The following is a 22013-nucleotide window of genomic DNA, read 5'->3' on the forward strand; positions in this document are numbered from 1 at the left end:
GGGAAAGGAGTTTGATTTTGATTTTGAAATCGCCACCGCGAAACTTCATTACACTTTGCAGCACCATCACCAGAGCTCTGAGGTCAGCTGAGCATGGATGACGAGGTCCGACCCGACTTCCCATGACCGTATTGCTACAAGGACTTTGACATCGCGTCGTTGTGTTCGTTCCTCGAGGACGAGCACCCGTGCGAATCTAGAGTCACCGTACGTGATTATAAGAGAAATGATCGAGCATGGTAATGGAGGTAGGTTAGAGTCTAGAGTGAGAGAGATTGCATTTGATTCTTTGAAGACGAGCGGCAGAGACGGTAGAAGAAGATGACGAGAGGTGGAGATGGTAGAAAAAAATGATTAAACAAAAAAAAAAATGTAAATATTTTTTTTAAATTAAAAATAGGTAAAATGTCAGATATACCCCTAGATTTAGGGCAAATTAGTCTTTTCATCATCATTTAGTCTCTCATGTGCGTCACATGTGCTAGGATTAACGGAGCCGTAACGGAATTTTGACACAGGTACGACATTGATAAGAAAACTTGAGTCCAGGTATCACCTGAATCACTTTGAAAGTTCAGGTATCATTTCAAAAGTCCTCGAAGAGTTCAGACTTTGTTGAAGTAAAAAACCCTTGATACAAATTTAAAGACGGGTAATATATTTTTATTAATGAACACAAAAAGTACACTAATGTGCCTAACATTTATTATTTAAACAAAAAGCATAGATTTGTTCAAAAAGAAAAACAAAAAGAAAGATGGAAGTACATCAAAATTACGACAAAGTGATTTGACTTTAGGTAGGGGTGTAAACGAGTTCCTAATGCTTGGTTCCAATTTGGCTTGTTTGTTTGTTGAGTTTAGTTAGTTGTGTTTTTAGCTTAGTTTGTTTCTTGACGAGCTCCAACTGGAGCTTAGTTTTGATCTGATTTAATAATGAGAAATTAGGAAGATCAAGACAAGAAATTATTTTTTTGTTTGGAGTAAAATTCTTTATTAAAAAATTATTTATTTATTTAAATAAGATTCAGCAAATAAATTAAACTTCAACAAGGACGTCAAGTTTAAATTTGGTTTTTTTATTTTTTGGGAAAAATACTTTTAGCCCACTCTACCGTTACATATGTAAGTGAGAATCGAACCTATAACTTTTACAATGTTAGAATTATAACTTACTAACAGTGATGTTCATGGACTTAAACTTGATTTTAGTTGTCTCACGAATAAACACGACCTGCTCACAAGCTCCAATGAGCCGGGCATGCTAAAACTTGAGCTTGGTATGTAAATTAATTCGGACGAGCTAAAAGCGGACCAAACTCAAGTTGACTTTACGGTCTAACTTCAAGACTTTAAGTGATAAATTAGCAAAATTAATGTACTCCGTTAATATTAAAAAAGTATGGGGGTAGATTGGCAAGAATTAGAAAAATTTTGGGACGATTTGGCAATTTAACCTAAATTGTTTTTTGTCTCTAGTTAACTTACCTGCCGTTAGTTTGAGCTTGAGAAAGATATAGACAGATGGGGGAGAGAGATGAGACTGTGAAATCGTTATGAGAGATAAAGGAAGCTTCTGCAAATTGAAAGCTGAGAAGGAACCAAACTGGATGATTGGGAATCAGATTATTGCTCACTCCCAGTTCTAGGGTTCCTGTAAGCTAATTGATAAAAGGTGCCAACTTTTCTTACCTTATAATTGGTTGTTTTTGTGCTTGAATGAATCAATGAAAGATCGTATTTTGAGAATTGGGTATTGGATGTTTTTTTGTTTCCTTAGATGGGTATTGATTGGAATTGCATAATTTTGGATTTGTGTGAAGGATTTCGATTCTGGAAGTGGAACTTGTTTGACCTGTTTCTGTTTGTGTCCAGCAAACTAGGTTCAAGAATTTAGTGTTTGATTAGAGGTTTAAGAAATATAGTTAATTTTATGTTTAACATGGATATGTTGAATCAAGAGAGTTACCTTATACCTGATTGCATAGATATACAAACATGATTTTGTAAATGGTTAGGAAATATATGGTTGTAGGATAAAGAAGGAAGTATGTATAATCTGCTAAATATGAAATACAATGAGCAAGTAATTTGAATGGTTTTGGGCACACAACTAGTAAGGTCATCAGAATCCGGGTAGAGCTAAACGGAAATCTGAAGTGGGATTGTGTTTAGTAATTGCACGATAAAGAAGATCATGTATATGAATTTGTTTCTTATAGCTTAGAGCTGAGTCAACAGTTCATAACCCTGTTAATTGAATCAGAAAGCATAGAGCCATTAAGTATAGGTTTTGCTTGTTCTGTTTCAGTTGGTAATCTACAAAGATCTGCTTCTGTAACAATTCCATCAATTTTTGCTAATTTCCCCTCTTCCATTTTTGACAAATCAGTGATGAACTGCCTTATGCTGTGAAAAGATGCATGGATTCTCCACCGTCGACGGCTTTGTGGAGATAACTGAATGCTTGGGAGAGATGATTAAGTATGTGGCAAACGAACCCTCAGTGGGGCTTTATTATGTTCAGCAGCACACTCAAAATGCCGTGCCCAATCTCGTTGGTCTCAGAAATAATGTTGTGAACAAGTCACGTGAAACAACTTTGCACACTGAAGATTCTGAGGATTCCATAACCATGGTGAGATCGATGAAAGAATGTGGATTCCCCGTTGCTGATGAGATGATTAGGGACATAAAGAAATCTCTTGTACTTATGTCTACAAAACAACCAAAAAGAGGGCTAATTGACAACCAGGGATCAGCTTTTCAGCTGGGAAGAGGAAGTTCTTGGAAACCAGCCAGTTGGGGTCGTTCACCGAGTGATGCCCAGCAGGATAGTGGAGGCAGTTATTTTTCCACTGTATTAAAATCTGCAAGACAAAAGGCCAGCAATTTGAAGTGGCCGCAACTTGATCCTAAAGAACTAACAGATGTCGCCTCCTACTCTAACCCACCAGTATCAGTTGCTACTGCAAGCACTAGTTCGTCTCTGCCAGATACAGAAGCTGATGAGCTGCCCTTGTCGAGTCATATTACAGATGAACCGCAAGAAGAACAAGTTGATGAGAGCTTGTCGACACATAATTTGTCTTCATTGTCAGAAAACTTTGATGAGTTCAAGGCTGATAAAGAAGTTAAACTACGAGAGTGGTTGGAAGGGACCGACAATCTAGTTAATCCCGGAGGAGCAAGTGATGCAGAAAGATCTTAGCCTGTATATACTTATGTAACTTGTGTTATTATTTGTTGCGAGTGATAATTTATATCACGATATATTGTTCAATTTTCAAGGGTGATGTTGAAAGAAGTTCTTGTCAAATTCTTATTCTCTTTTTCAATATTGGGTGGATGAGGTTCAGATAAATAAGCATAAAGGTTGTTAGGGAGTGATATTCGTAGGGTTTGAAGAGGATTGGCCAATATCATGTGGGAAAAGAATCTCCTCCGCTAAATACATTACTTGCTTTACAAGTTACTAACCGTCTTAGTGTTGATTTAGAAACCTTAGTCCTTTTGCATGTTTCTCTCGCTTCACTCATGAGGCATACCATAATTAAGCTAGGTTTTCAAACTCAAAAGACGACCTTGAAGTTGGGGATTCGACAAACCCAATTGATTCCATCCCCGTGAAATTGTGAGACACAGAGAGCAAGATGCAAGATCGCAATCATAAAAGAGTTGCAAGGTCGTCCTCAACTCACTACTCAATAGCATTGTATATCGAAAATTTTGAAGCATAATTTTGATAAGATTGTTCTTGTTTTTCCTTAATCCTTCCTAAAAGAAAGAACCGCATAATTAAAGGTTACAAATACAAAGTCATTGATTCAGTGCAAGAGTTGTAAAATTCTACTAGTCTGGACCATAAACCCCAAATCCCTAGCACACCTAGTACACTTGAAAGCACACTACATTTAACAGGTTTCAGAAAACAAGATGAGTGTGGTGGAAGAGCTTTATCATTCATTCGCTTCCACCAGCAGGGCCGACCAGGACTCCTTGAGCAGTTCCTTCTTTGCGAGCACCATCATCCTTCTCCTCACTGTCGTTCTTTCTTATCCGGATCTTGTACTTGGCCTCAAAGTCAGAAATTTCTTTTTTCTTCCTTTCCAAAGCCTCATTCAGCCGAGTAATAACCTCCTCAATCCCTTCTTTGTTACGCTGCACAGCAGGCAGGACCTCCTTGATGGTTCTCTCCACCAGCACACCTCCAATCATTCGGAAGCACCGCCTGGATGGGTCGAGTGGCTGGATGGCATTGATCACCAATGAGTGCTCACTCACGTCCATCTCTAGCTCAGTGATTTTAGAGTAAATTTGGTTGAGTTCAGACCTCATGGCAGCAAACTTATTTGCAACTGCTTGCTCATTTACAGGTTCTTCAGCTTTACTACTAGACATGACTCTACAAAAGATATAGCAACAGCATTCAGGAGCAGGAAGCATCCTCATAAACATAATTTCAGTTGTACCAATAGTATCACATCGTCACAACAACAACAACAACAGAAGCAACAATAACAAAAAGTCTACAGTACATTGCATTTTGTAGAAACACGGAAACTATAGCCTTCACTTCTCTTATGTAAATCATCTTCTTAAGAGAAAACAAATCTTACAGCCTTATCTAACCTTACTGATACTAAATTCATGAATCTGCTCCTTATGTATATCAAAGTAAACTACAGAAATTTAAATAAACTTCACCTCGTGAATGTTGCAACTACAGAACCTATTTGAAATATAAAAAAAGTCCAGAAAAGAAAAGGTGTATACAATGAGCTTTATTAGCTTCATATGATGAATAAAAGCTTTCTTACAACTAATTGGTGCAACTACACACAACTAAGGATGGATTCTTAATCAAAAGGCATCCCTGCAGAGCGGGGCAATTCATTTTGTTAACTCATCTATGTACAACATCCTTGAACATCCAAAGAATAGTAACTCCGTCGCAATACTGTTTTTCCCCATTGTTAATCCCAAGTATCTTAAACCCGACCCAAATGTCAATCTAGATGATGAGTAAATTGCACATTTATATTCGTTACCTATCTTGAACGGGACCCAAATCTGTGTTTCTAGAACTTTTACAAATTCTATTAATTTGATTAACAGAAACACTATGCTAAAGAAATTTCTGTACATGATAAAACCAAATGATAACTTGCCTGGACCCAAATCTCAGTATTCAGATTCTCATATGCCTATGGTAAATGATAGTAATGAGTATTTTCTTCGTTCTGCTTTATGCAGTTTCAGGAAGCCAAATCCTGAATCGAAGTTCCAATTCGCTACAGTTAGAAAACCTTAAAGACCTATTTCTGCAGATGCCGCATAAAAATAAATTTAAGAACAAGGGTTCACTGGAAACTCGAACCTTCACCATAATCAACTTATGTTTGGCTGAACTCCAGCCCACTGAAATTACTAAGAAAGCAAACGACTTGAAAACCCTATGATCTTACTTCGAATAAAAATTTGGTCTACAAGTTCAAAAGAGAAGATTACGAAAGCATCGTAGTAAGAGAAATCATACCTGATTGATTGTTGTTGGGAGACGAGAGAGTCACTGTGGGTCTATAGCGTCGCGGCGAAGATGGACGCGAACGAGCCTCTGTTTGTACAACGGAAGGTGCTCTCAGCGAACTGGTCTTCTCACTCTTTGCACTATAAAGCCCATTTTTTCCTTCTTTTTTTTTTTTTTTTTTTTTTTTGCTTTTTTTTTTTTTAATTGAAACTTGTCTTCTCACTTAAGTTTCAAACCCCTTATTTTCAATTAAAAAAAAAAAAAAAAAAAGACAAGTCGGGTTTGGGGTTGAAGAAGCTGGGGTCCGGGAATGCTTTGGGTTTGGGGCGTGTGGCGGAGGAGCGAAGGAATCGGGTTTTTTGAAGACACAGAAGAGATCGATCTATGAGCTTAGGTGGTTTGAGTTTTGACGACAGAGGAGGCTAGGAAGAGAGGAGTTGAGCATAATAAAACCCTATCTGGGTCAAGGTAAAGTCATAGAGAAGATGGATGAGGACATAATAGGAAAAAAGAGAAAATTTCATTTAATGAAACACAAGTGAACATTCTCAGAATAATCAGCTTCCCAAAGCTTGTAAATGCTGCTTCTCAATTTCAGCTTCTTGGAGAATCAATTCGGACCAAAAGCCACTTCTAAACATTTTACCAAACAGCATAGCATAAGCCCAAAAGCAGAAGCAGGTTCAAAATCACCTCCAAAATCAATCCCAAGCTGTTGGAGAATTGTCACCCACAAAGAGAGCAAGTTGCAATACCAAAACCCTAACAGATTAAGGGAGAGAGAGCACTTATTCTTTTTTCGTCCATACTATTATGATGCATTGGTGATATAACTATAAAATCTGATCATAAAGGTATAAGTAAAATTACAATCATGTTCACTTTTATAGTTTTTGTAATTTAGTAGTAAAAGATCAACAGCTACAATCAGTGAACACTGGGACCTCACTGAACACATTAGCTCCACCTCTAATTGCACAAGTCGTACACTTGGAAAAAGGATCCCAGCTACGCTATCATTCTATCAGTGAACATTGGGATCTCATGCATTGATAGACTACTCGGCAATGGGCAGCACCCACTTCTACAAGCCACTTGGCAACAGTGTCATGGACTGTTCATGAGTTTCACCTGAAGTTGTCCTCATCCTAGCCAAACATGTTTACCGGGATCATCATCTCCTTTCAATTCGATGATGGGGATCTTGAAAGATGGCAGGGAACGCAGTTGCTCTTGCTCAATGCACTTATTTGGTTTCCATTGGTCCTTGACCAGTGTAGAAGCCAACAAGTCGGACAAATTTCTTCAGAACTGAGAAGGGAGGTGTGACTCAGCACAAACTAGCTCTAACAAGGCTGGCAGCAGAAAATTCGTGGAGGCCGTTTGTACAGAGTCAAAGGTCAAGAGGAACAGTCCCATCAATTGGGCAAAGCATGCCCCAAAAGGGCCAACTCCCTTGGGCTCAACCAGCCAAGAATAAATCTCATGGCTAAAAAAGGAAGACACTGCTCCCTGTTAAAAGAAACAAAACTGAACTATTATCACAAAAATAACGATAACACTAATAATAAACCCGCACTACTTTTAAATAAGAGAACTTTAAAAATACTAAATGCTTAACCCAATTTGTTGGCCTGGGTATAGATTTAATTTGCATGTTTCATACAGCTTAAGGTTCTCATTTCCAGTACTTGTGTTCAGCATCCACTAATGAAAATGAGAATGTTAAGATACATGACCAGTGTGAATCGGAAGGACAAATTATAAAGTATTAGAGAAGTATTATCTGGCCAAAAGATAAAAATGGAAATATGAGGATGGCTAACACTGGTCTACACCTAAAATTTGCCGCTATCCTACCATAAACAGAAAAGAATTTAAGATGGGAATCCATGGAACTACACTTGTCCATTTGGGACAAAGCTAAGGAGTGGATGTGTACTAGAAGGCATGACCAATGCTAAAGAACATGACTTAGAAAAAGATGATGAATAGCATAATAGTGAAAAAGTCAAAACACAAAGTTGAAATGCATAAAAAGACCAATGCTAAATCTGGGACTCGGATGTTTCATTTTGCCAATTTTGGCCTAAACTTTTACCATTTAGGCACTGCAACTGGTTAATGTAGTCTTTTAAGTCTGTACTATAATTCTAAGTTCTAACCACTAAAAAATAAATCCTACACACCAGATTATATATGTGGGTATGTCCCTATGTTATCCACTCCTGATATACAGTTAACCTGGGTACATACAGTTACCGAGCTGCCTCTGTACAAAAGAATAAAACATGGAAATCTGATTTAACAACTAAAAACGCAAGGAAGAGTTAATGACAGCTCACCAGCAGGCACTATTCATTGCTTCAACACCTCAGAATCGTTTTGGCCTGACAAAATACAAAAATATCTTATGAGAATTTATGGGAGGACTCAAGTTTGATTTTAAGCTTTCTAGCCATTAACTGAGGGAGAGATTCCCCCCCCCCCCCCCCCCCCAAATATGCAGAGAGTAAGAAACCCTCGAATTTACCTGAACCGAGTGTGTTGGAGACTACTTGAACACTGTTCTTATTTTCCTCTGGGAGTTTACCAATAGCCAAGTTTGAATTAGCAGAAAGGGGAGACACATTAATGTTGCGCATTATTTTAGCCCTTCTGGTTAACAAAGATAACAATATACATTAATAATTTAAGTGAAATATAATTTGATTGAAATAGTAAAACAGAAATCTTTCTCATAGGAGAAAAAGAGATATATAAAATAGATGTGCAACAGAATTTTCAAATCTTATACCTGACCAATTTTCGTTTCAAAGTGCCAGGTTTCAGCTTCGATGTACCTTAAACAACAAATTTAATTGTTAAGCATTTCTGCAATTACTAATTTTCATCCTTTTAACAAAAGTTATTAAAGACGTTAGTGTTAACCACTCACCAGACTTCAAAGATGATAAAGTTGAAGCAGGTTTACGATTGCCCCTCTCAGCTTTTATTAAGGCAATTACAGAATCAGCTGAAGGCCCCAAACCCTTTCTCCCCACAAGCTTCACTCCAAGCTTTTCACAGAGGTAATTCAACCTCATCTCATCACCACCTCGTACTTCTCGGAGCTCAAGAGCCTGCTGCCTAGATAACAAAGTGTAAACATGAAGCTGCTGCTGCTGATTAAAATGTGACTGAAGCTGCTGAAAAAGTAACTTATTTGAGTACTGTTGATCAGGTCTTGAACCGTCATGACTCTTCTTCCGAGGGTCATTAAATGTCACCCTTAAAATTGCTGTCGACTTGGGATCAGCATTTCTTCGACCAAAAATAACAGAAAAACTCCCAAATTCTAAATCAGGCTCTCTGAATAAATCTGCAAGAAGGGAAGCACAAGAATGGGCATTCTTTGATGGGTTCCTGTTAAGCTTTATCCTTAGAGCTCGAGCATTAGCATAGTTGGCCATATTTGCAGCTTCTCTGAGCCCACTAAGGAAAGCTCCGTGCATAGTTGCAGGATATCTCCTATTGGTAGCCTCACCGGCAAAGAAAAGTCGCCCATCCCCAACACTTTCTGCTAAGATATCATAATCATCTCCTGATGCCCCAACTGCAACATTAGAGTAAGAACCGAGGCTGAAGGGGTCACTTCCCCATCTGGTACAGACCGTTTGGATGGGCTCTGGGACACTAATTCCTTGTGGTTCATAAATACCTGGAATGAAAATGATAATTACTTCAACATCAGCAGCTAGCCTAATTCTTTTAATTCAAAAACTAAAAAGTGCACCACAACTGATACTCAGAATATTATATGGAAATACTCATGATTATTACATTTAAAAAAAGGAGTATTGAAATTTCCATCCAGTCTTTTTTACTCAGATTTATAGCACAACATACAATTATGACTTTGAGAACTGTTATGATAACTTGTGATTTTAGGAACTCCATACATGTATGCAAAGTGCGAATAACAAGAATGAATTCGTATTAGATCCATCTAGTATCCTTTCAAAATTAGATCGACTATTTATTCAAACTATAGTATGAGTACAAGTGTCCATTTAAGACCAAACTAAAACTACAATTATTGTAATGTAAATTCATGAAAGAAATGGTTACCCTTAAGAATCTGAAGAACCCGGGTCACAGCATCCGTAGGGGGCATGCTCTCAAACTTATGTGCAGCTTCACCTGCTACTAAAGCAAGCAAGAGAGGACCACCAGCAACTGTTGCATAGCTGTAAAACAGGAAGAATTCCCCTCGACGGCTTGAATCATCAGACAGATGGCCGAATGTATCAAGATCTGTGCCCCAAAACACATGAGGAAAAAGCATTGCAACCTTATTCAACAAACCAAACCCCAACCTCTTAATTCCATCAAGCTTTCGCTGAGGCAACTCAGGAATAAACTTGATGGACCCACTCTTCAAAACACCAAGCGGAACAGTGCACAAAACCATATCACCCTCAAAAACCTGGCTTCCAGCAAGAATCTGTACCCCGTCACTACCATACCTTATGGTGTGAACAGTTTTCTCATATAGGATCGGCACATTCTCTGCCAAAGCCTGCACCAGCCTTCCATTACCACCAGGTAAGAAGCAATGGTCCCCTCCCATATCATATGGATCATCTTGGTCCCAAAATGCAAGCGAAAGTTTCGACAGTAAACCTGCATTTGCGTATTCCAAATTCGCAAGATGCCAATTGAACAAGTTCATCTCCTCAGCATTCACAGCATTCCCAGAAACATGCCAGAATGTTTCCAATGCCGAACCAAGAGACACATCAACCGAAACCCCACCCATTAACTGCCTAAGCCTACTTGCCTTATCTAAAAGATGGTTAAAAACACTTTCCACCTTCATATCCATATCATGATCTACCGGTTTCCCCTCCACATTATAAAGTGGGCACTTGTCTCTAATCTTATGAAGCGAGTAGCCCAATTGTCGAGCAACAATGCCAAGTGGGTTCCCTAATGTACCAGTCAAAACACTACCACCTAAATCCGCCGCTGCTTGACATACCCTAATTCCTCCCTCCATTTTCTTAGTATACACCCGCCCACCTGCACGCTTCCTACCCTCCAAAACAGTCACTTTAAACCCGAAACGCATCATTTGCCTGGCAGCAGCAAGACCAGCAAGCCCAGCACCAATGATAATCACACTCGGCTTACTAGGCTCCGCGGGAATCTTCTCTTTAACGGCCGGTGCAATCCCAAAATTAATGTATCCATGTGAAACCAGATAGTTATAAGTAGAGTCTAAAAGAGCATGACAATGCTTGGGTATAGAGTTAACAAAAATATCCTTTGTGACCCAATTGGATACATTTTCTCGCCATTTCGCAATGATATGGTTCCGAATGAGAATGTAATTGACCTGCTCTATTCCCCCAATAACCCGAATAACCCCGAAATCGATTTCCTCCTCTGTGAGGGAATCGGCAGGAAACCCAGCCGAGAGCGCGATCAACGCCTCGGCCGTGGACTCCTTACTGATCACAATGATCTCGTCGGACATATCCGGCCCTGCCTTTGCAGAAGAACTAGGGTTTTCCGCATTGTGTCTAATCGAATGAGCTGAAATTGAGCCAGAAGAAGAAGCAAGGGCGTTACTATTGAAACCGCCGTTCAGTATTTGAGGTACCTGAAACGACGTCGCAGGTCGGTGAGGCCTGCCTCGCCTCCGCTTCTTCGGGACCGTGAATGAGAGTAGATGAGCGGAGCTAGGGTCTTCGATTGAGGTCTGACTCGGAGCTGCGGTTGAATTAGGGTTAGGGTTTTCAGGGGGGACGAAGAGGGCGAATGGAATAGGAGGGAAAGACGAAAAATCGTCGGGGAATTCGTTTGGAGGATTCATCACTGTCGGAGTGGTGTGGCCGTGCTTCCCGGCAAATTTTGGGCACGGTGAACTATATCTATATGAATGGGTAGTGATCAGATACGGTGGAATCTTGGGAGTAATTTTGTGACACGTGCTTATGTTGTGGACGGCCCTGTTGTCCTTTATTATTTTTATTTTATTTCGTCAAATTATCGTTATTAAAACAAATTAAAGTTCCAATTTCTCAAAATAAATAAATCATGTACGATTATTTGATTTGGTAACATAAAATTAGTGAAAAGATTGTGCTGCTAAGGTGTTCACATAGTTAGTAAATGACCAAGAAAACCCTTATGTTAAACAACCATTAGATGTAAATCTAACATTGAAAATAAATTTTTATGGTTGGCTAAGAAAATTATGCTCTATCACTATTGGATGTGTGAAAACTTGAACAACTCAACTTAAAAAAAATTATTTTCACCTTTGGATTTACATACACTGGTTGTAGAGCATAATTTTCTTAGTCAATTATTGAAATGGTGAACATTATTGTTGTCGTATAATAAAAGGGAATACAAATCACATTTAGGCACAGTCCAAATAACCATATCAAAAGTACTCATTATAACAAAAAAAAAAATATATATATATATATATATATAGTTATTGGTTACTTATTACAAATTTACAAGGCTTATTCTCACCTCCAAATATAAAAATTTGATTGTTTGACTAACAATTTCTCACTTACACATGTATTTGTGCTCGCAACAAAATTATTAAGAATCACCGATCTCTTACAAGTACTTTTTAGAAGACTAAATCGGAGGATGACCCAATTGTCTTGTCACAGCCACCGCCGCCACAAGCCTCACAGTCACCATCCCCAAGTTAACCCTCCACGAGGACCTCCGGTGTGGATCATCTGAGCCAATGCCTGAATATAGTAAAAAGTAGGGCTACCATTTGGTTTGGTTACTATCGAACTGACTGAATACCAACTGATATTTTAGATTTGGTAAACCAATTTTTTGGTAATCGAAATCGAACAGTGCCAAAAAAGTTTGTTTGGTTTTTGGTAAATACGTAATCTACCGATTATCTAAATATTAAAAATATATAGTTATATACTCTAGTTTTCATAATAGGATATATAATTATTTTCATAATAGAGTATATATAGTTAATATTTATGTATTGAAAACTATAATATTAGGAAATATACATGTACTGCTACTAATCTAGTATTAACTATATACACTCTAGTTTTCAATGACTTTTTGGAAATATAATTATTTTCATAATAGTATTGATATTATTACTAATACTAATAATTATTGAACATGACTAAAATTTGATGTCATATATATGTACATAAAAGAGCTATAATAGGGAGGACACGAGTCAGAGGCCAGGAGAAGTCGGACTCCAGTGATCTCTTCCTCTCATCCGGCGGCGGTCGACGACAGCGTTGACAGTTTCTGTCTCGCTGTTGTTGTATCGTTTGCCGGACGGGAATGGTTTTGGGCTAGTACCCTATTGGCTTAGGGATTTCTGGCCTGAGGTTTGACTGTGGTGGCGGCATAGTTCGTGATCCTTCTTCTCTACTCCATGGACATCATCTCGAGGGAGGCGATTCACGGCGTGAGGTGGGTTTCGGCGGCGGGGATGGCTACTTCGGGGGGAGCTGGTAGCGGCTTGAGACGGCGATCCAAGTTGGCTGGCTTGCTCAAGCTTCATCGGTGCTTTCTGGTGATCGTTCCTTCAGGCGTCGTGGCTCAGGCTTGGTTGCGGCAGCGTGAAGTTGGCGGCGAGTTTGGTGTGTACGGCGGTACTGCACAGGGAAGGGATGATTGGAATGGGCTGGGCCATGGGTGGACCTTGGGCTAGGGTTTTCTTTTGGGCTTTAGGGTTTGTGTTTAGTTTTTTTTAAATTCCAATAACTCCCTAGTTTGTTTGGGGAAAGTAGTGGGTTTTGGCCCAGTTTTAGCCCTGCTTTTTTAGTGGGCTTTAGTCTATATTGCTATGGTTTCTTCTTACACAAAGTTAATGAATCTCCTGGAGTACCACAATTGAGTGCATTGACGAAGGGAGATTTGAAATAGTTTTCTTAGTGTACGCTGAGATTTGTAGTTGTGTAGGCTCGTAAAATTCAAAGGATCATCATTGTACTAGTGGATGGTACCCGTATTCCCTTACCTGCTTGACTACTGATTTAGGGTACAAGCATATAGGGTTTATTTGTATGTGCTGTTCTGGCTTTGGGATTAAATGAAATCTCTATTACTCTGTCAAAAAAAAAAAAAAAGAGCTATAATTGGATAAGGGAGATGAATACAAAGTTTTTGACAATATATCAAATGAAAAGATCTACTATTGTTCCTTCTAATTTATATTACAAAAAATATTTGTTGTAAAGTTGGTAATACCGAAACCGAAATACTGAATTTAGTAGTTATGATTAAATACCGAAAATTTGAGTTTGGTAATTGGTAGCTCCATTTTGAAATCGAAAGGTTTGGTTTTGAAGTTGGTAAGGCCTATAATTGATTCGAACCGACTGAGTGACAGTCGACGTATGTTAAACCGAAAGCTAAATTATAATAGACATTAGACTTCAACAATTATTCACTCGCCACACTTAACCCAATACTACTTACTAATAGCTATTTTTCACCTTAAATTCAATCCCATTACATATCACAATGACTTGATTTTTTTCCCTTCAGCATATCTTGGTTAGTAAAGTGAGTTTTCACCAGAAAATACCCAGCATTAGGCTTTAAAACACCCTCAACCTCTTACATTTTTACAGTTTGCACAATGTCCCCAAAAGCACCAGTCACAGCGTCCTTAAACTCTTCCTTCGAGACTGTCTTGAAACTTGGTCATGTCACATATAAGCTCCTATCACCTGATACAAAAAATTTGAGTTTAATTAGAAAAAGAAGTGTCATGGCGTCCTTAAAGTCTTGAAACTTGGCCATGTCACATAAAAGAGGAGGATAAGGAGGAGGAGGAGGAGAAGAAGTATTACTGAAGAAGAAGAAGAAGTATTACCGAATACCAACTGATATTTTAGATTTAGTAAACCGACTTTTTGGTAATCGAAACTGATAAAAATGAAATCAAATATTACAGAAAAAATTGATTTGATTTTTGGTAAATACCGAATACACTGATTATCTAAATCTAAATATTAACTATATATAGTTATATACTCTAGTTTTCATAATAAGAAATATTATTATTTTCATAATAGAGTATATATAGTTAATATTTATGTATTGAAAACTAGAATATTAGGAAATATACATGTATTGCTACTAATCTAATATTAACTATATATACTCAAGTTTTCAATACATATACCGACTCTTTGAAAATATAATTATTTTCATAATAGTATTAACATTATTACTAATACTAATAATTATTGAACATGACTAAAATTTGATGTCATATGTACATAAAAGAGCTATAATTGGATAAGGGAGATGAATACAAAGTTTTTGACTATATATCAAATGATGAAAAGATCTACTATTGTTCATTCTATTTTATATTACAAAAACTATTTTGTTGTAAAGTTAGTAATACCAAAAACTGAAATACCGAATTTTGTAGTTATGATTAAATACCGAAAATTTTGGTTTGATAGCTCCATTTTGAAATTTTGAAATTGAAAGCTTTGGTTTTGAAGTTGGTAAGGCCTATATTCGAATCAAACAGATCGAGTGACAGCCCTATATATGTTAAACCAAAAGCTAAATTAGAATAGACATTGAACTTCAACAATTATTCACTCGCCACACTCAACCCAACACTACTTACTACTAGCTATTTTTCACCCTAAATTCAATACCATTAAGCATCACAGTGACTTGATTTTTTTTCCCTTCAGAATATCTTAGTTAGTAAATTTAGTTTTCAGCAAGAAAATGCCCAGCATTAGGCTTTAAAACACCCTCAAGCTCTTTCCATTTTTACAGTTTGCACAATGTCCTCAAAAGCACCAGTCACGGCATCCTTAAACTATTCCTTCGAGACTACCTTGAAACTTGGCCATGTCACGTACAAGTGGAGGAGGAGGAGGAGGAGGAGAAGGAGAAGTATTACCGAAGAAGAAGAAGAAGAAGAAGATGTATTACCGAATACTAATTGATATTCTAGATTTGGTAAACCGACTTTTTGAAAACTCCTTTACTGAGGATAACCCATTATCCCTATATTATATGTAGTCATCTTCTTATGTGTAACTGAAATTGCTCCTTTGGGTTTGTACAGGACTTGAACCAGCTGTTTTTGCAGCTCTTGTTCCCAACAGCATCGAGAAACCGCTCGAGGAGTTGATAGTAGGCAGATCATAAAATGCTAGTGAGTAATGTTCTTGCTCCATTAATATAAACGAGACGCGGTCGCAGGCTCGACGGCACCAATCGCCCATGGCGCTCTTGTTCTACAACAACCTTCCATGCCTATCATGCAGGAAGCTCCTTTGGCTCGTCCTCATACCCATGGCGGCCAGCGCGGTACTTTCCTTAATCTCAGTGAGCAGATATCCCTCGATGTTGATGATTCCGTCGGGATCAGCGTTTAGTTGCATTCCATGTGTTTCCTGGTCGGGACTCTGGAGATGGTTGTACTACCTACAAAGCTGTTGGAGTTATGTTGATGAGAATAAAATGCTTAAAACTTTTGTTATTGTGGATTTTATATTTTGTTTTTCATGTTTTCGTTCTTGATGATATTATTATTATTATTATTATTAGATGGCCCCACACACTATGTGTGTGAAAATTGATTTTTTTTTTAATAGGGAGTGAGAAGTTATTTACAGGAGTGGGTAGTTTTTCATGGAATGATAGAAATGGGTAGTTTGATAATTTGTTTCTCGTTTTCATCTTTTTTTTTTATAGTTTATGTTTATTTTGTAATTATTTGACTATATCACCCCTATCTATTTTATGAGTTGTATAGTTTTTTAATATTTCAGGGTCATTTTGGTACATTTTTTCTTTTTTGGCTAACAAAGCCTCTTCTCTTAATAATAGTATAGATATGTAGAAAATCATCTCTCATTTGATCTATAATACTTTCTTATTTCGATATAGACCAAGAAAATGGAAGAGGACACAGGCAAATCCGATAAATGAAGATGGAATTTTGTTGCTGTGGTTGAGACTGTAAATTATGCCAATTCTAGATAAAATCTAGCTTCCAGAAAGAGCAATAAAATAGTAGAGAGGGAAGCTACGTTACACTACCAAAGTCTTCACGGGGATTTTCACAATTGTGTCTGCACCATGCAAGCATAAACTGAGCTGATATGTACAGCAGTTGCAAGCATACACTACTGATATGTAACTTACAGCAGATGCAAGGGCCATGTGTTTTTTGTATATATTGTTCTTTATTAAACAAATTTATCAATAATGATTTAGATTCGATGAATGTGAGGATATCATCCTATCACATATAACTCGAACAGAGGTCAAATCTTGCTTTCCATGTGATATTAACTCATACTGTATCTTTCATAGCACAAGATCAACATACCATATCAACTTGAAAGTCATAATTATATCAAAACCAGTATCCTCTAGTATCTCTAACTAGAACATCGAATTGCACAAGCAATGGGAGGATCTTTTGGGGTTAGGGTTTGTAGAATTGAGTAAGGCCAACAGCAACAACAAAGTAAATCAGATTCAAGTAATTTGATTGTTACAGTTGTCTCCTGCATAAAGCAATATTGGAACTTTCAGAACTGTATGAAAATATAAACTTAAATCTAGCAATTCAAGCCCCATGAAATCAACAATGCTAGTTAAAATACAAAAATCAAACGATATTTCTATGTAATGCACCCTAATCCTCTCTTTCTTGCTTGATTTCAAATCATCATTCGAACTATGTCTATTTTTACTAACTGAACTAGAAATTAATTATGCAGAAAAGTAGAAAACCGGAAACAATATAGCTTACTCCCTTTACAAATTTTGTGCCATTTTCATAACTAAACCCTAAACCCTATAGCGGAGGAGTTTCTCCAACTAGTATTAAATTACTTTCTTAGACCTCGAAAATGTGGAATCGGATGCATAAGATTTATCATCAGGTTAAGCTAGGGCTGTCCTTTGGTTTGGTTACTATCGAACTGACCGGATACCAACTGATATTTTAGATTTAGTAAACCGATTTTTTGGTAATCGAAATCGATAAAAACGAAATCGGATATTAGCGAACAAGTTGATTTGGTTTTTGGTAAATACGTAATCTACCGATTATCTAAATATTAGAAATATATAGTTATATACTCTAGTTTTCATATTAGGAAATATAATTATTTTCATAATAGAGTATATATAGTTAATATTTATGTATTAAAAACTAGAATATTAGGAAATATACATAGGTACTGCTACTAATATAGTATTAACTATATATACTCTAGTTTTTAATACATATACCTACTTTTTGGAAATATAATTATTTTCATAATATTATTTATTCAAGTAAATCCCTATTTGTGTGTCTGGCCCAAACTCTAGGTTACTTGACCTAGTGGTAATAGGTTTTAATTAGAGAGAATCTCGGAGAATATCTTAGAGATATCCATTCATTGTATGATTACCTTTCTTTCTACAATTCAGATTCTATGCATTGTAATCCTCTATATAAAGAGGCTCCTATTATCAATGAGAACGTACAACAATTCTCTCTCAAATATCGTTTCCCTACAACACGTTATCAGCACGAAGCTCTAACCCTGAAACCCTAAAATCTTAGCCTTCAAATCCTAGCAATCACCGCAGCATATATTAAAGACCTCAATCCCAGGAATCCAGAACAGGCGGCGCCACCCCAAGAACCGGCCGGAAAACACCTGAACCGGCCGCAAGAAGATAACAATAGCCCCCTGACCGGTTCACACCTTTCCAGTCTTCCTTCTACCGTAATTTTCTACCACTAGAGGCGCCCAGAACCCAGAAGGTAGGAACCGGTAAAATTACTGAAAAAACCGGCCGGAAACTTTCTGAACCGGCCGGCAGAACCGCTGCACTTGGTGAACCGTCAGCCTCCCATCCTCCCTGCCCTGCCACACCACCGAGCCCAGCACAAAGCCAAAGGCCCAGAAAGAAGAAAAGGTGGCGGGCCCAAAAGAAGTAAAGAAAGAGAAGAAGAAAAGAAAAAAAAAAAAAAAGAGGAGTGGGCCCCAGAAGAAGAAAACGCGGAAGAAGAAGAAAGAGAACACAAAAGGAGAGAGGCGGGCCCAGTAGAGAAAAAAAAATAGAAAAAAAAAGGCCAGCAGGCCCCAGCCCACTTCTGAAGAGAAAAAAAATAAAGGGAAGCCCAAGCCCGTGAAGCAGGCCCACTGCCACGTCAGCAGCATAGTCAGCAGCCACCTCATCAGGTATCGCCACGTCAGCAACCCGGTCAACACCAGTCAACCCTCCGGTCAACAACTTTTCCACAAACATTCCGGCGACTTTCCGGTCAATTCCCGGTGACTTTTTTCCGGCCAAATTTTCCGTCGACCTATTTCAAGGTATTTTTTACTAAAAGTTCCCGTTTTTGAGTTTTTATTCAATTTCTCTTCTTTTTCTCGGGGACTTGCAAACTCCCTTCTTCTACCCCCCTTTCTTCATCATAGGAGAGACCTAATTAAGACGACATGTGGGGGTTCGTGCTCACTTCAAGCTTGGAACTTGTTGAGATCTCCAAATTTAGAGTTTGTAGAGAATTTATGATCGACCACTTACGTCATTGTTTCGATCTAATCCAATACCTCTTGGAATTGAATTTCTTGGAAGCGATTACGCTCAGAAATTCCTAATTTCTTGGAAGCGACTACACTCAGAAATTTTATATGTTTTCGTGGTAGCTTTTTCCGCTCCGAAACTAACCCTTTTTTCTTGTTCTCTTTCAGGATGAGTAACCTGAACAAATTGGACTTTGCTCCATTGGGAACAACTGGCTCTGAATATCACAGGTGGGTTCGTCATGTCCACCAGCATCTCAAGGCCGATGGAATCCTGGATACGATTCTCGAGCCTAGCCAGGACGTGCTAACTGTTGAGCAAGCTCAAGCTTTGGAAGCAAATAGAGCAGCCTTAGAGGCAAATAAGGCGAAAGCCATCATTCTAATGACTCGTCATATGGATGATTCACTCCAGTATGAGTGTATGAATGAAGAAGACCCCAGAAGGCTGTGGGTCTCACTCGAAGAAAGATTTGGCAATGTCCGTGACTCCCTGCTTCCTGACCTAGAAGTGAGATGGCATGGCCTCCGCTTCTGTGATTTCAAGTCAGTTCTTGAGTACATTTCGGAAGCACTTCGCATTAAATCCTTAATGAAATTCTGTGGTAAAGAGATCACAGATGTGATGTTGATTAAGAAGACTCTCTCTACCTTCCCCGTCTCTGCATTGATGGTTGCTATGAACTATCGAATCGATGTTACTGCAAGATGGATCACAAGATTTCATGAGCTCATTGGAGCTATGAATGTCGCTGAAAAGCATGACAACATCCTTGTGAAGAACTATAATTCGAGATCCGTGGAAACTTAGCATATTCCGGAATCCAATTATAGTCGCGCCCCTAAGAGAGGGCGCCAAGAGTGAAACCCTAATCTTAGGGATACTTCTGGACGTTCTGGTCCATATAATCGCTCTACTTGGGAAGGTAATCGCCAAAATAGGCGAACACGGAACCGAATAGGTAAACGTGGAAAGAGAGAGGGAGACAACGCCTCTGGCCATGTTGGTGGCGCCACCAACACTAAGAGCCATCTAAATGACGCTTTCAATGCGCCTCAATCAATGGAGTATGAGCAAAGAGATGTATGTTCTCGATGTGGAGTATCTGGTCATTAGGCACACATTTGTAGAGCTCGTGAAGAAATTGTCACCGCCTACAAAGCATATTGTGAAGCAAGAGAAGCTCACGATGTAGAACAAGAAGATCAAGAAGATGATCTAGAGTGAAGGGTTGAAGACTACAAATTTGGCTGGGATCAATAGATCGCCAATTCTGTTTAAGTCTTTATTTTTCCAAGAGATGTAATAGGCAATTGCCATATATTTTTGTAGTGAATGCCAATGGTTTAGTCTTTCTTCAAAGTAGGCTCACCCAAAGTAAGTGTGATGTCTAGAAAGGTTCTGAGATTAGTGGTACTTAAGCGAGCCTTGCTCCACCGACATCTCCCTACTCACCTGGTCACATTTATTTTGGAATTACCGAAAGAAGTTAGACGACTACCATTGTTTTGCATTAGCTAGCATTTTGGATTAGATTTTCTTTGGTCAAAGAGACAATGATGTAACTCCTTTGGCTTATGAATAAAATTTCGAGTTCTTTTCCTTATGACTCCATTTTGATTCTGAGCATATTACTTTGTGACTACGATGGCTGGGTCATCGGTATTAATTCAAGGACATGGAATAGCCCAAGTTCCACTTGCCAAATGACATCTTGATTACTGTCACAGAAACTCTCTACGCTCTTAGGGCAAATCGTACTCTATGAATAGCCAACGGATTCCATGCGAAAACGCATGTAAAGAACGAAAATGAGTTCCTTTGCAATACCTCTAATGATTGCGAACAAAGGCGCATCTTAGAGAAGTTTATGTGTCTCTCTAGTGGACTTTATGTCACTATTTGAGCTATTAATCCAATAAAAGTTATGAGAGAAGATCTCTTGGATTTAGACACATATTAGCTTTGTCATGACAGGATAGATCATCCTAGTCATGATATGATGATCCGTCTACAAAAGACTTCACACGGACATCCATTCTCTCGAGCGAAATGAAGTATGAATCAAAGGTTGATTCTTGGACTAAGTGTGACCACCGCTGCTGCCTCTGGCACCGCCGCAGTCCACCACCAGCCTAGGGTTGGCACTGTCCCTATCCATGACACCATGGATGGCGTCCATCACGGTGATGGCGCCCCAGGTAATGCTAGAATCACCAACTTGCTTCAAATAGCGTTTCAGACGCTCAGGCCCAACCAAAATACTCATTGGTTGCTTTTAAAGCCTCTCGCTCGTTTTACAAAGCCCGTTCCTTAGGAAAATTAGGACTAAGACCGTCCTATGCAAAAGATATAAAAATACTCATTTTGTTCTTACATAGCATCCGTGGGGATTCTGTGGACTAGTTCAACCAACATGCGGACGTTTAAATATCTCATGATGTTGGTTGACACGCAAACACACTGGTCACGTGTTGTGCCATTGTCCACTTGTAATGCTGCTTATGCTACACTCCTAGCAAATATCATATGACAACGGGCTCACTCCCCGAATCATCCTATTCCATCAATTAGACTTAACGATGCTAGAGAGTTTATATCAAAGACTTTCGATGGATATTGCAATGAGACTGATGTTGGACATCATATTCTCATGAACACACCCAAATGGTCTTGCGAAAACTACTACAATGGTAGTCAGGACATTGGTAATGCACACCAATCTCCTTATATCCGCTTGGGGTGATGCAATATCGCATGCAGCTATGCTAATTCGTCTACGACCCACCGCCACTCAATCTACCTCTGCGTTACAGCTAGTGACTGGGTACAAGTATCGTACTTACGCATATTTGAGTGTGCCATTTATGTGTCAATTGCGCCGCCACAGC

The 22013-nt window shown here is 38.5% G+C and overlaps 3 protein-coding genes across 6 annotated transcripts; 1 reads left to right on the forward strand and 2 right to left on the reverse strand.

Annotated features, from left to right (window-relative positions):
* The first annotated feature begins 1522 nt into the window (after window positions 1-1522).
* Window positions 1523-3306, forward strand: LOC133715012 (uncharacterized). Its single transcript, XM_062141315.1, has 2 exons — window positions 1523-1674; window positions 2392-3306. Exon 2 carries the CDS (start codon window positions 2419-2421, stop codon window positions 3208-3210), a length of 792 nt encoding a protein of 263 aa, XP_061997299.1. The 5' UTR covers window positions 1523-1674; window positions 2392-2418; the 3' UTR covers window positions 3211-3306.
* A 379-nt stretch (window positions 3307-3685) lies between these two features.
* On the reverse strand, window positions 3686-5640 carry LOC133718521 (prefoldin subunit 2-like). 2 transcript variants are annotated; one of them, XM_062145376.1, is made up of 2 exons: window positions 5539-5640; window positions 3686-4402 (listed from the first exon to the last, which is right to left on the reverse strand). In XM_062145376.1, exon 2 carries the CDS (start codon window positions 4398-4400, stop codon window positions 3963-3965), a length of 438 nt encoding a protein of 145 aa, XP_062001360.1. In that variant the 5' UTR covers window positions 4401-4402; window positions 5539-5640; the 3' UTR covers window positions 3686-3962. The 2 variants fall into 2 exon arrangements, with proteins under 2 accessions (XP_062001360.1, XP_062001362.1); XM_062145378.1 differs by lacking the exon at window positions 5539-5640 and adding an exon at window positions 5171-5483 and having other exon boundaries at window positions 3686-4404.
* Window positions 5641-6348: 708 nt separating this feature from the next.
* LOC133718520 (protein FLOWERING LOCUS D) lies at window positions 6349-11448 on the reverse strand. 3 transcript variants are annotated; one of them, XR_009850348.1, is made up of 7 exons: window positions 9640-11448; window positions 8468-9229; window positions 8327-8372; window positions 8063-8187; window positions 7875-7919; window positions 7151-7236; window positions 6349-7041 (listed from the first exon to the last, which is right to left on the reverse strand). XR_009850348.1 is itself a non-coding variant. In XM_062145375.1 (6 exons), the coding sequence occupies exons 1-5, from the start codon at window positions 11387-11389 to the stop codon at window positions 7888-7890; spliced, it is 2712 nt and encodes a 903-aa protein (XP_062001359.1). In that variant the 5' UTR covers window positions 11390-11448; the 3' UTR covers window positions 6349-7041; window positions 7875-7887. The 3 variants fall into 3 exon arrangements, 2 of the variants coding, with proteins under 2 accessions (XP_062001359.1, XP_062001358.1); XM_062145375.1 differs by lacking the exon at window positions 7151-7236 and having other exon boundaries at window positions 8063-8184; XM_062145374.1 differs by lacking the exon at window positions 7151-7236 and having other exon boundaries at window positions 9640-11447.
* Window positions 11449-22013: the final 10565 nt, after the last annotated feature.

Source organism: Rosa rugosa, chromosome 6, assembly GCF_958449725.1.
Source record: "Rosa rugosa chromosome 6, drRosRugo1.1, whole genome shotgun sequence".
Classification (NCBI taxonomy): Eukaryota; Viridiplantae; Streptophyta; class Magnoliopsida; order Rosales; family Rosaceae; genus Rosa; species Rosa rugosa.

Coding starts and splice junctions, on each gene's coding strand:
- LOC133715012 (XM_062141315.1), top strand. CDS start 2,419: ATGCATGGATTCTCCACCGTCGACGGCTTTGTGGAGATAACTGAATGC.
- LOC133718521 (XM_062145376.1), bottom strand. CDS start 4,400: ATGTCTAGTAGTAAAGCTGAAGAACCTGTAAATGAGCAAGCAGTTGCA.
- LOC133718520 (XM_062145374.1), bottom strand. CDS start 11,389: ATGAATCCTCCAAACGAATTCCCCGACGATTTTTCGTCTTTCCCTCCT. Junction 9,230..9,639: donor GGTTCTTCAGATTCTTAAGG/GTAACCATTTCT, acceptor TTTTCATTCCAG/GTATTTATGAACCACAAGGA. Junction 8,373..8,467: donor TTTATCATCTTTGAAGTCTG/GTGAGTGGTTAA, acceptor TTGTTGTTTAAG/GTACATCGAAGCTGAAACCT.